The sequence below is a fragment of the Perca fluviatilis genome, chromosome 22 (assembly GCF_010015445.1).
Source record: "Perca fluviatilis chromosome 22, GENO_Pfluv_1.0, whole genome shotgun sequence".
Lineage (NCBI taxonomy): Eukaryota > Metazoa > Chordata > Actinopteri > Perciformes > Percidae > Perca > Perca fluviatilis.
Genome location: NC_053133.1, coordinates 10,574,066 through 10,586,499, shown reverse-complemented (window position 1 = coordinate 10,586,499; position 12,434 = coordinate 10,574,066). Strand labels below are relative to the sequence as shown.

Below are 12,434 nucleotides of genomic sequence, written 5' to 3'. Positions count from 1 at the left end.
CCTCTTTTTCATTTGTCACCATTCTTGGGCATAACCTGCAACAGAAACTCTGGGCAGTAAAACATCCTTAGAAACTGCTACCGCTTCATACAATTTACCACCACCAACACCGGTCTCAAAAAGGGACTTACGCGGGAGGGAGAGGTTTTACGCTCTCCCACTTTTTGCCGCTAGCGGTCAGTGTTGGCGTTTCCTTCGTTGTAGCTTCAGGACTCCTCTAAGGTTCTTTTTCTTTTCTCTTTGTCCGATCTCCTGTCTGCTTCTCTGCCTGTTCCGTATGCTCTGTCGTACTTCAGTGTTTTCCCAGGTGTGCTCTCCTCCATGATTCTTTTCCCATCTGCCTTTGGCCTTCTCCTTCTCCCATGTGCCTCCCAAACTTCCACCCCGATCACCGGCAGCCCTGCAGTAGATTTACTGGCCAATTTCTACTCATTCCCCACCGGATAGTCAATGTTGCTTTGTGCCCTTTCTTTCCAGCCGCCTGAACCTGAACCTGAACCCTCATTCTGTACCCGTCTGCCTCTACCTCGTACCTGCACCATTCCTGATCACCGAAGCAACATATGAAAAAAAAAAAAAAAAAAGAACTCTGAACTAGTTCATTTTTGGAACTGTGAAATTTTTAAGTATGAACTATGAACTGAGTTAATTTTAAAATTTGTGAACTGAACTTTGAACTAGTTAATGTAGAAAGTGAACTTTCCCAACACTGCCTGCGCCACCAGAGAGCTGAGGAAAAGCTCAGAACTACAAGCTAACAGGGCCGGGTTTGGTCAATCAGTCCTTCTACAGGATCGTCATAGCAACTGTACACAGCTCTCTGCAATAAAACGTCTTCATCAGTCCAGAATAATTTTTTGTCCATTTATTGAATATTTATTCTTTGACGTGGAACACCTCAAATAATATAAATAATAAGTTATAAAATGATAATCCTCTATTTTAAAGCTAAAACAGCTGTGTCTGTTACCACAAAAGACAATTTTTCCTGTTCTGAATCAACTATTCTTGCATATGTGTCTAATAAAGCACTGGCTATCTGAACTGATGCTCTCAGATCATACTCCTTTGTAACAACCGAAGTAACTGGTAATGAAACACCCTCTTTATTATGTCTGAATTTTATAACTACTATTCATCTTAACTTCATGTGTCAGTACATGAAGTACATATTTCTGTTCTTCAATGTCATTATTATAATTAACGTAGCATGTACTACAAATGAAAACAAAGGAAAAAGGCTTTCAGTGAGTCATGTGAAAAATTATCTTTTAGAACAAATAACTTATTGAGCAACCTGATGAGCTCAATCTGACACAAAAGCTGACTTCCTCACTCCCAGGGTGTGAAGAGGAAGGATGAAGACTTGTTGTAGTTCTGCAGTGTTTCAGTCCCTTCATATCTAGCTTCAAACAGCAAGTCTGTTTGCTTTTCTGTCACAACAGCTTAGCAGAGAAGTCTGGTACTGGCTCTGTTACAGTTCTGCTGAAACTCACACATTGGGACTGATTGTTTCTCTGTTTCAGCTGTGGACTCGTTTGGTAAGGTCAAATGTTACTGCTTTTAATGTTTGAACTTTTTAACCCACATAGTTTCTTATTTTGCTGATTTTTATGAACTCCACTTTTATATGTTGGTTTTGGTTTTGGTTGAGTTCCTGGTTTGAATGTGTGAATCTGAGATGGCTTTAACAGAACATGAATTCTTTGTTTAAAAGATGTTTTGATTAAAATATTGAAAAGTAACTTTTTGTCAAATCCAGATGATGAGTGTCATTGCAGTCCAGTCTGTGAAAATGGTGACAGCCAACATGTTGCTGAGTGTCTTCTTTGTTTCAGGTGAGCTGTTTGTTCAGTCACTTTTATTTGGAGACGTTCCTTTTTCCAACTGTTCATGTCCTGACTGCAAACATTTTACAGAACTTTATATTTGAATGATAAAGCACAGCTCTGTGGATCTCTTTAGTTGTTACTTATAATAAAAAAACTGAACTGTGGTTGTATGGGGCACGTTTCCGGCATGAAGTTGAAGTAGGGAAGTTCCTTTTAAAGACATTGAATGTTTTGTAAAAACTTAATAAGTATATGATTAAGACAACTGAAAATGAACAGTGTTATGTGTTTGCTAATCCAAGGAGCCAGTTTCTGTCTGTGAATATGCTGACCGACAACATCTTACTGACCCTCTTCTTTGTTTCAGGTGAGCTGTGTGTTACTTGAATCATTTACAATCTTCATTTAGAAACAAAAAGCAGAAAGACCAGAGCAGATCGTTAGTTATTTTGTTCACATTCTGACTGTAAAGTGAAATGTTTTATGAGGAAATTGTTAACAAGACAGTGAAGAAAGACCAGCATGCAACTTACTGCTGCTTTGTTTATCATGAATGTTTTCTTCCTACAGATTTTCTTTCACATTTTGTTAATCGTGAAACTGATTTTACAGGTGCTCTGGCTGCTTGTCCTCACAATCCATCCCTATTCATTACTGCACCAAAGAAGATGGAAGCACTGAGTGGATCTTGTCTGATAATCCCATGTAACTTCAGTGCTAAACCAGATCAGGACTTCAACAGCACAAGAACCTTTGGAGTGTGGATTAAAAGTGACTCCAGATTTGGCAACAATAGAAATAATGTTATTTTCAACAGTAGTGGGACAGTTACCACCTATCCAATGAGTATTACTGGAGACCTGAGTCAGAAACAATGCACCACCTTGTTTTCCAGTTTAATCACAAGTTACACAGACACATACTTCTTCCGAATTGAGAACAGGCCATTTCTGCAAACAGCTTCTTGTGATCCTCTTCAAATAACAGTTCAAGGTAAGAGAAATGTATTTTACCAGGCAGTCTATAATGTTACTGTTTAGACCTAAATTGTATCTGATTCCCCTTTTATTCTAAATAGCACTCTTTTACATTTTTTTGCTTTGACATGAATTTAATTCCTGATTAAACACTGAGTCTATTGTTACAGTTTAACATTAAAATGGTTCAATTATAGGATGTTTAAAAGCAGCTCAAACTGTTACTTTCTTACTTTTTATGATTTTATATACCTTTAACATTTAAGCACCTTAGGTTAGTGATTTCTTAACAATGTCTTTAGTGTACAAATTGTCTGTTTTTAAAACCCCAGATTCCCCTCCGAGCCCCAGAATTGAGATCTCAGGTGATCTGAAGGAGAAGGAGTCTGTCACTATAAGCTGCTCAGCTTCCACTCCCTGTCCACACTCCCCTCCTAAACTCACCTGGAATCTCCAATAAGACCCTCCCAACAACACAGAGGAGAACACAGATCAGACCTTCACAACTAAAATCCAGAAGACCATCACTCTGTCAGACACACATGATGGATTCACCATCAGCTGTTCTGCCACATATCCTGTGAATGAAGGAAGAGAAGTCAAGACAGCAGAGGAGAGAAATACTCTCAGTGTTTCATGTAAGACAACCAGTGTTTGTTATTGGATCCTGTCAGCACATCATGTGCTGATTTTAATGAATAAAGTTAATCTCACATTTTCCTCAGATGCTCCCAAGAACACCTCAGTGTCCATCAGTCCATCAGGTTTGGTGTCAGCAGGTAGCTGGGTGAACCTGACCTGCTCCAGCAGAGCCAAGCCTCCCGCCAGCTTCAGCTGGTTCAAGAACAGCAAAGATGGAGCCATCAGTGTAGCTGAAGGAGACTTTTACAGCTTCAAAGTGACCAATGTGACAGATATAGAAGATTATTACTGTGTGGCCACAAATGTTCTTGGTAATCAGACGACATCATGGATAAATAGAGCAGGTAAATGTAGAACTCTATTAAATCTGCTTATTTCAATCTAATCTGCTTTCCTGTCTTTGTTCTTTTTCTTCTTTTCTGCTCCAGTGTAACTATGTTTTTCTATTTTAAGTGCCCTGTAAATCCCTTTAAATTGCATTTGTATTCAATGAAACTTAATAAAACTGTTTACATTTGAGGTTCACAGAAGGAATTCAAGTTCATAATATTTTAGAACAGAACCATTTTCCATTAAGGAGAAGGTGACCATGCTGTCTTGTTCCAGATAATCCAGAGTTTGGGGTTGATGTCTACGTTACAGTGAAGATCCTGGGAATCCTAACGCTCTACAGTACACTCATCATCTTTGAGTGGTGAGACAAACTTTTCTGTGATATGATCATTTGCAGCTAAAGATTTATTGGTGTGTCTGACATGTTTAAAGTTGAACTTTTCTGAATGTTTATTCATTCCATCTCCTTTTCTTTCAGCTGGTTGAGATCACGATGCTGCAACAAACCAGTGAAGGTAAGCTACAGCTCCATTATTCTTTCAACAACACAATGTCTTGTGTTGCTGGCATTTCTCTTTGAGCTGCAGTAAATGGACTGCAGAGCACTAACACCACTCTCTCTGTGTTGTTATATTTCCACAGGACGCAGGAGAAGAAGACTACGTCAACAGAGTGATTGAGATTCAAGCATCATGAAGGAGAAGAGGAAGACATCATGATCACCATGAATGGAATATTTCTCTATTTCTTATTCCTCCCATTCTTACATATTACATGGCTTTACTTTTCTGAATATTGGTAAGATGAACAAAGGACGGAGTTTAAAGAGGACAGAAGATAACATAAATATAATATACTGTAGCTTCATCATTAGTTTGTGTAACATTGTGCTGATTAATTGCATTATTATAGTTATTTTTCTTTGCTTCAGTTTTCTTTGCCTTTACAAATATATAGTTAAGACAACAGAACAGTTAAAAGTAGATATTTCAGGTGATGTGGAAGCAAAAACTGTGGATTTTGATCACTTATTGTTTTATTTTTGTTTGTATGTAAATGTTTAGATGACTGCTGGATTAAAAGCATCAAAAGTATTTAAAGTGAACAAAGCATTTTAATCAAGTAGTCTCATCAGCGCTGTAATGCAGAGCAGCAGTGATACAGATCAGCATGAACACTGTGGCACCTCCATGTGGGAAATAGGCTGTGGTTGATAACACTTTAGAAAATATGGAGGCATCAGGCGTTGTATTATTAGATGTTCTTTCAGTTCTACAAGGAGACTCAGACACCTCACAGTTCTATCTTTAATTTCCACTAAAACAGTATATTTACAGTTTTTGATGTTTTGATACTGTAAATGAAAATACAATTATATCTGTGTGTGTCTGATGGACCAGAGCGTTGAGAAAAAGCTGAGAACTAGAACTAAAAAAAGGGGAACTTTGTTGGCTGGGTTTTGTTAACAAGTTCTTCTGCAGGATCGTCATAGCGACTGTAGCAACACACAGCTTTCTGCAAGAAAATGTCTTCATCAGTCCAGAATTGTTTTTATTGACAATGTATTGAATATGTATTCAATGTTATGGAACACTTAATAAAATATAGTTATAAAATTATAAAATTCAAAAGCTTCACCAGCTGTGTCTGTTACCACTAAAGACAATGTTTCCAGATCTGAATGAACTATTCTTGCATATGTGTCTAATAAAACACTGGCTATCTGAACTGATGCTCTCAGATCATACTTCTTTGTAATAACAGAAGTAACTGGTAATGAAACACCTTCTTTTTTATGTCTGAGTTTTATAACTATTGTTCATCTTAACTTCATGTGTCGATACGTGAAGCTCATATTTCTATTCTTCAATGTCATTATTATGATTAACGTAGCATGTACTACAAAATAAAATAAAGGAAAAAGGCTTTCAGTGAGTCATGTGAAAAATAATCTTTTAGAAAAATTACTTACTACTACTTATTGAGCAACCTGATGAGCTCAATCTGCCACAAAAGCCAACTTCCTCACTCCCAGGTTGTGAAGAGGAAGGATGAAGACTTGTTATATTTCATGCCAGGCAGCTGGGATGTGGTCAGAAACCAGTTTTAAATTTGTCCGAACTGCCATTTAGTCTGTCATTATTTAATGTGGAAGGATCCAGCAGCTCACAACATGTCTTCTCACGTTTGATACATTATTCACCGAGTCAAAGGGGTGAAGAGATGAGTCTCCAAATGCCAGCCAGCAAAACAGAAGAAGACATCCATTATGGAGAGATCAACTTCTCCAGGCAGAGACCTGAACCGTCCTCATCCTCAGAGCAGGACAGAGGACAGCAGCAGGACACGCTGTATGCACAGGTCAAAGTGTCCCAGACAGCAAACAGCCGAACACAGACTGCTGACGGCCCAGAGGATCTCTACGCTCAAGTGAAGAAAACATGAGTGCTGTTTTGTGATCCATTTGGTTTGGATTCATAATACACCTTATTTTTTTTTACTTGTACAAGATTTATTTTTGTTTACATCAGATAATGTAGAAAAAGATAGTGGCGCTTGGACAAGAAAATGAGATTGGTGCAGATACAAGTCCCAGAGCTCGAAATGAGGAACTTTCTAAATGACGACATGAGAATGAACTTGACACAAGAAGCAGTCCTGTGCACATATTATTAAAAGTAAAGATTCTATTTAAATGTGATATTTTTACAATTATTATTTTTAACAAGGAGTGTTTAATATCATGTACTTATCTATTTTTTTTATCTATTGTGTTTCTTAAATATTTTGTATCCCACATTTCTATTTGTATTAAATGAACATGAGACAGTTTCTATATTTGTGGATATTTATTCATTGCACTGTAATATAAACCTTGACATGCAACTTTCTAAAAATACCTAATTAATCTCAATCGCATTTATTGGTCTAACATTTCACATATTGTGTGTAAACATCACCTGAAATCATACAATTTAATCACAAACAATACAAAAGCAGCTAGATGACTTATACATAGTATTTCCTACAAGAAATCTGCTACAATGTTTTGAGTAGTTAATGAACTTCTATATGAACGAAGTGCTGAGAACTTTTAAGTGCAGAGGAAATAGGTAATTTGTTTTTTTTCATATTTCAGCTTCAGTAAGGGCATCGATTATTAAAGTACTACTGTACTTCTATGAATCCTAAAAATCCAAACTTCAGTGTAAAATAAACAACCTGGACATATGTTTCTACTCGCCTTTTTATGATATGACATGAGCATGATGCCCTTTTTACAGTTGTTTACTGCAAAAAGTGCACAAATCTAGAATAATCTAAGTCTTTATTCCCTGGAACTGTCCTCTGTGTATTCCATATTTAATTGTCACTATTGTAATATATGTACAGCAGTCAGGGTTACGGCCACAACACAGTGTAGCAACAGCTGCTCTTACATTACAAGGCATACAGGCTTTCAGTGAGTCATGTGAAAAATAATCTTTGAGAATAAATACGTTTTTTTTCACCATAATGAGCTCAATCTGCCACAAAATCTGACTTCCTCACTCCCACGGTGTGAAGAGGAAGGATGAAGACTTGTAGTTCTGCAGTGTTTCAGTCCCTTCATATCTATCTTCAAACAGCAAGTCTGTTTGCTTTTCTATCACAACAGCTTAGCAGAGAAGTCTGGTACTCGTACTCATTTGGTAAGGTCAAATGTTACTGCTTTTTATGTTTGAACTTTTTAACCCACAGAGTTTCTTATTTTGCTGATTTTCATGAACTCCACTTTTATTTGTTGGTTTTGGTTGACTTCCTGGTTTGAATGTGTGAATCTGAGATGGCTTTAACACAACATGAATTATTTGTTTAAAAGATGCTTTGATTAAAATATTGAAAAGTAACTTTTTGTCAAATCCAGATGATGAGTGCCATTGCAGTCCAGTCTGTGAAAATGGTGACAGCTAACATGTTGCTGAGTGTCTTCTTTGTTTCAGGTGAGCTGTTTGTTCAGTCACTTTTATTTGGAGCCGTTCCTTTTTCCAATTGTTCATGTCCTGACTGCAAAGTGAAATGTTTTACACTGACATTGTTAAAAGGATAAAGGAGCTAACATGCTGCTGCTGAATTGTAGTTTGTGTTTCATTAACTATTTCTTAATGCAGATTTTGCTCCACAATGTGTTCATCATGAGTCTGTTTCACAGGTGCTCTGGCTTGTTACAGTCCATCCCTACACATTACTGCACCAAAGAACATGGAAGCACTGAATGGATCTTGTCTGCTAATCCCATGTAACTTTAGTGCTAAATCAGACACAGAATTCAACAATGCAAGAACAACCTTCGGAGTGTGGTTTAGAAAAAATGTGATTTTCAACAGTAGCATGGTGAATAATAGCTATCCAATGAATATTACTGGAGACCTGAGTCAGAAAAACTGCACCACTTTATTTTCCCGTTTAATCACAAGTTACACAGACACATACTACTTCAGGATTGAGAACAGGCCATTTCTGGCAACAGCTGTTTATGATCCTCTTCAAATAACAGTTAAAGGTAAGTGAGTTGTATTTATTATCAGTCAGTCTATTTATTATGTTGTCTCAAGACCAAAACTGAAACTAATTTTACCTTTTACTCTAAACAGCACACTTTTACATGTTTCACTTGGCCATGAATGCTGATTCAACACTGAGTCTGTTGTTACAGTTTGACATTAACGTGGTTACATTTTGGGATACTGAAATGCAGAACAAACTCTTTCTTTATATACTTTCAATACAAAAGTGTCAGCAGTAGGTTAGTCATTTCTTATCTCTTTCTTTAGTTTACTAATAATGTCTGTTTTTAAACCACAGATTTTCCTTCCTTTTTCACTTTGCCATGAATTCAAATTCTGATCAAACATTGAGTCTATTCTTCAGTTTTACATTGAAATGGTCACATTTTGGGATATTAAAGAGCAGTTCAAACTGTTATTTATTCTTTATGTAGTTTCAACACAAAGGGTCAGTTTATGTATCAGCTTTGGGATTTAAACACCTAAAGTGAAACATTTCTTACGTATTTGTTAGTGTACTATTTGTATTAATTTTAATGCCCAGATTTCCCCCCGAGCCCCAGAATTGAGATCTCAGGTGATCTGAAGGAGAAGGAGTCTGTCGCTATAAGCTGCTCAGCTTCCACTCCCTGTCCACACTCCCCTCCTAAACTCACCTGGAATCTCCAACAAGACCCTCCCAACAACATAGAGGAGAACACAGATCAGACCTTCACAACTAAAATCCAGAAGACCATCACTCTGTCAGACACACATGATGGATTCACCATCAGCTTTTCTTCCACATATCCTGTGAATGAAGGAAGAGAAGTCAAGACAGTAGAGGAGAGAAAGACTCTCAATGTTTCATGTAAGACAACCAGTGTTTGTTATTGGATCCTGTCAGCACATCATGTGCTGATTTTAATGAATAAAGTTAATCTCACATTTTCCTCAGATGCTCCCAAGAACACCTCAGTGTCCATCAGTCCATCAGGTTTGGTGTCAGCAGGTAGCTGGGTGAACCTGACCTGCTCCAGCAGAGCCAAGCCTCCCGCCAGCTTCAGCTGGTTCAAGAACAGCAAAGATGGAGCCATCAGTGTAGCTGAAGGAGACTTTTACAGCGTCAAAGTGACCAGTGTGACAGATATAGAAGATTATTACTGTGTGGCCACAAATTATCTCGGTAATCAACAACATTACGGATGAATAGTGCAGGTAAATGTAGAACTGAACTGAATCTGCTTATTTTTATATAATCTGCTGTCTTCTCTTTTCTGTTTTAGTTTACTTTGTTTTGGATTTTTGTTAGTTCCATGTAAAGGACTTTTTTATTTCATTTAAATGGCTCTGTACAATTAATGGTTGCATCTGTATTGTTACATGTCCGCATTCAGCATTTGTTTTCTTTGAGTCACTTGGTCTCTCATTCTCTACTACGGCTTCAGCTGTTGTAACGATCATTGTCATCATCATCATCATCATCATCATCATCATCATCATCATCATCATCATCATCATCATCATCATCTGCCTTGCTGTCTGTGTTTGGTAAGTATCACAAATGAAAGCAGCTGACACAGTGCAGTTTCTGGCCCTGGCGTTTTTACTGATCCAGTTTGTTGTTTAGACAACCTGATCTGTGACTTTAGTTTAATCACCAATCTATCAAATATCTGTCTCCCATCAGTCCTTCTACTGTCTGTTGGCAGCACACTGTCTGTTTATCACAGTATAATTATTCTGACAGCTCTCTAATGTCTTCCAGGTGGTTTAAGACGAAACATCAAATTCCCCAGCAGCCTCAGGTGGGAAAATACTAAACTTCAGTGTACAGTACTGAACTGTGTGTTGTGGATATTTTACTTCCTTTACAGTAATTGTGTCCTCTAAGATATGTGAAAGCATCGGCCCTTACACTAAGTGGACAATCTTTAAGAGGTTAAATATTAAGAAACACAATAACCTGTTACACTGTGGTTGGAAACTGTAAGCAACCATCCTCCAAAACTGTACAACCCACACACAGCAGAAGTAAAGAAGTGGTTTGCCGTTAAGATCTGAAATTGGGTAATGTTAGAGCACATTTGATACTTACCAGGATGTTGGTTTAATCTGTTTACAGCATGGTAGCTAGAAGCAGCTTCACAGAGTTTGGTTCTGACTCAATGCACTAACTGTTTCCTAAAAGTCAAAGGGCCCTTTGTATTCTTCACACATATGATTTACTTTCTCTAAGCAGTGACACAGTGGGTCATTTAACACCTTCATCAGTGCTGAGATGTGGTCAGAAACCAGTTTACATTTGTCCAAAATGCCATTTAGTCTGTAGTCATTTAAAGGACAAATCCAGCACAAATTGAACCTAGGGGTTAATAACACATGTGTACCATGTCATAGTAAAAAGACATCTTACAAAGTTCTCAATGCTTCGGTTTACATGTAGGGACCCTTATTATGCTACTATGGAAGTATGGTGCCATTTTAAGCCTTGTTAGTGGTATAGAAATACAGATTTCTTTTTATTTTACCCGTGCCCTGACAACTAGCGTTATAAGCTAATTAGCGGTTTGCGCTAAAACTGGTCACATTCGATTAGCATGAATACATATCCCAGAGAACAGTTGACTCGGTACACATGTGTTATTAACCCCTAGGTTCATTTTGCGCCGGATGTGTCCTTTAATGTGGAAGGATCCAGCAGCTCACAACATTTCTTGTTTGATACATTATTCACAGAGTCAAAGAGGTGAAGAGACGAGTCTCCAAATGCCAGCCAGCAAAACAGAAGAAGACATCCATTATGGAGAGATGGACTTCTCCAGGCAGAGACCTGAACCGTCCTCGTCCTCGGAGCAGGACAGAGGACAGCAGCAGGACACGCTGTATGCACAGGTCAAAGTGTCCCAGACAGCAAACAGCCGAACACAGACTGCTGACGGCCCAGAGGATCTCTACGCTCAAGTGAAGAAAAAATGAGTGCTGTTTTTCATAGACAAATTACATTTGTGTAGAATTCATTTTAAATGTGACTTTTAATGTTGTTTTCACTGCCGACAGTTCAATGTAGAGCCATTTAAAACCTCCCCATCCTGCAGCTTTTCTTATCAGTTATCAACATGTTCATATATGTGTGCTGAACTCACAGCTGTTTTTGTGTGATTTGTATTTATATGTCAGATGTGTGCAAATAAAAGTCCCAAAGCTTTAAATAGTGAACTTTAGTCTAAAATATGGACATGTACAAGATAGAAGTACATATGACAGCAGAAGCAGTTCTGCACACGTTAGCAGCATTCTACAAGATTACCTTTACATTTTAAATATGATTTTGTTTCAAGATATTTAATGATTTGTTTTGACATGGCATTGTTACATAACCTTGTTTTATTGTGTATCCTGTTTTTTTCCTTGAGTCATTTGTATTTTAATTACTTCAGAAATTAAGATTGTTTCTGCATTTGAAGATATTTTTTATTGCACAGCAAAATCTTGTTATCCAACTTAGTCATATTTGTCGGTCCAATATGTCACATTTCGTACCATTTTAACATTCTCAATACTGTGAATTTAATGCATCAGAAGTTTCTTTGTGGATGTAAACAACAAGAGTTTTTTGGTTCATATATTACTTCACCAGTCTGTGTTTATTGACTTAATGGAGAAAGTCCTGCAAGGCGACTTTACATTTACTGCGAGACAACCAAAAGGTACTCATCATGGCAGCTGAAGATGTCACTCTAAATGTGATGAAATAGCACTATATGAGTTGTTTTTATGAGACAAATAAAATCATTTGGAGAGAAGAGGGCATTTCCATGGTTCTCTCATTGGTGCAGAAAGGCACAGCAGCAGGCCAGGCCTGTAGCCTACATGTTAAATAATATTGTTTTGTAAAAGATGAACACAAGATGAACATTTCAATATAAATCCTTCTTAACGTGAAATATTTCTTTCTGTCAGCAGTGCTTGACAGATGTTTTTCTTATGTTCCATTATGGAGATAAGACAAAAACAAATCCATTTTCTTTAACCTTTTCATTTTCAAGAGAGAAAAGAACAAATAAAACTAGTCATTTCAGATGATGAAGAAGCAGAATGTGTGAATTATGATCACTTATTCT

The 12,434-nt window shown here is 37.4% G+C and overlaps 1 protein-coding gene and 1 pseudogene across 1 annotated transcript; both read left to right on the top strand.

Moving 5' to 3' along the window:
- The first annotated feature begins 1,767 nt into the window (after positions 1-1,767).
- Positions 1,768-4,903, top strand: LOC120552016 (annotated as a pseudogene).
- Positions 4,904-7,426: 2,523 nt separating this feature from the next.
- Positions 7,427-9,519, top strand: LOC120552701 (vascular cell adhesion protein 1-like). The gene is made up of 5 exons (XM_039790924.1): positions 7,427-7,476; positions 7,692-7,767; positions 7,977-8,327; positions 8,876-9,181; positions 9,269-9,519. The coding sequence occupies exons 2-5, from the start codon at positions 7,692-7,694 to the stop codon at positions 9,517-9,519; spliced, it is 984 nt and encodes a 327-aa protein (XP_039646858.1). The 5' UTR covers positions 7,427-7,476.
- The last annotated feature ends 2,915 nt before the right edge of the window (positions 9,520-12,434 follow it).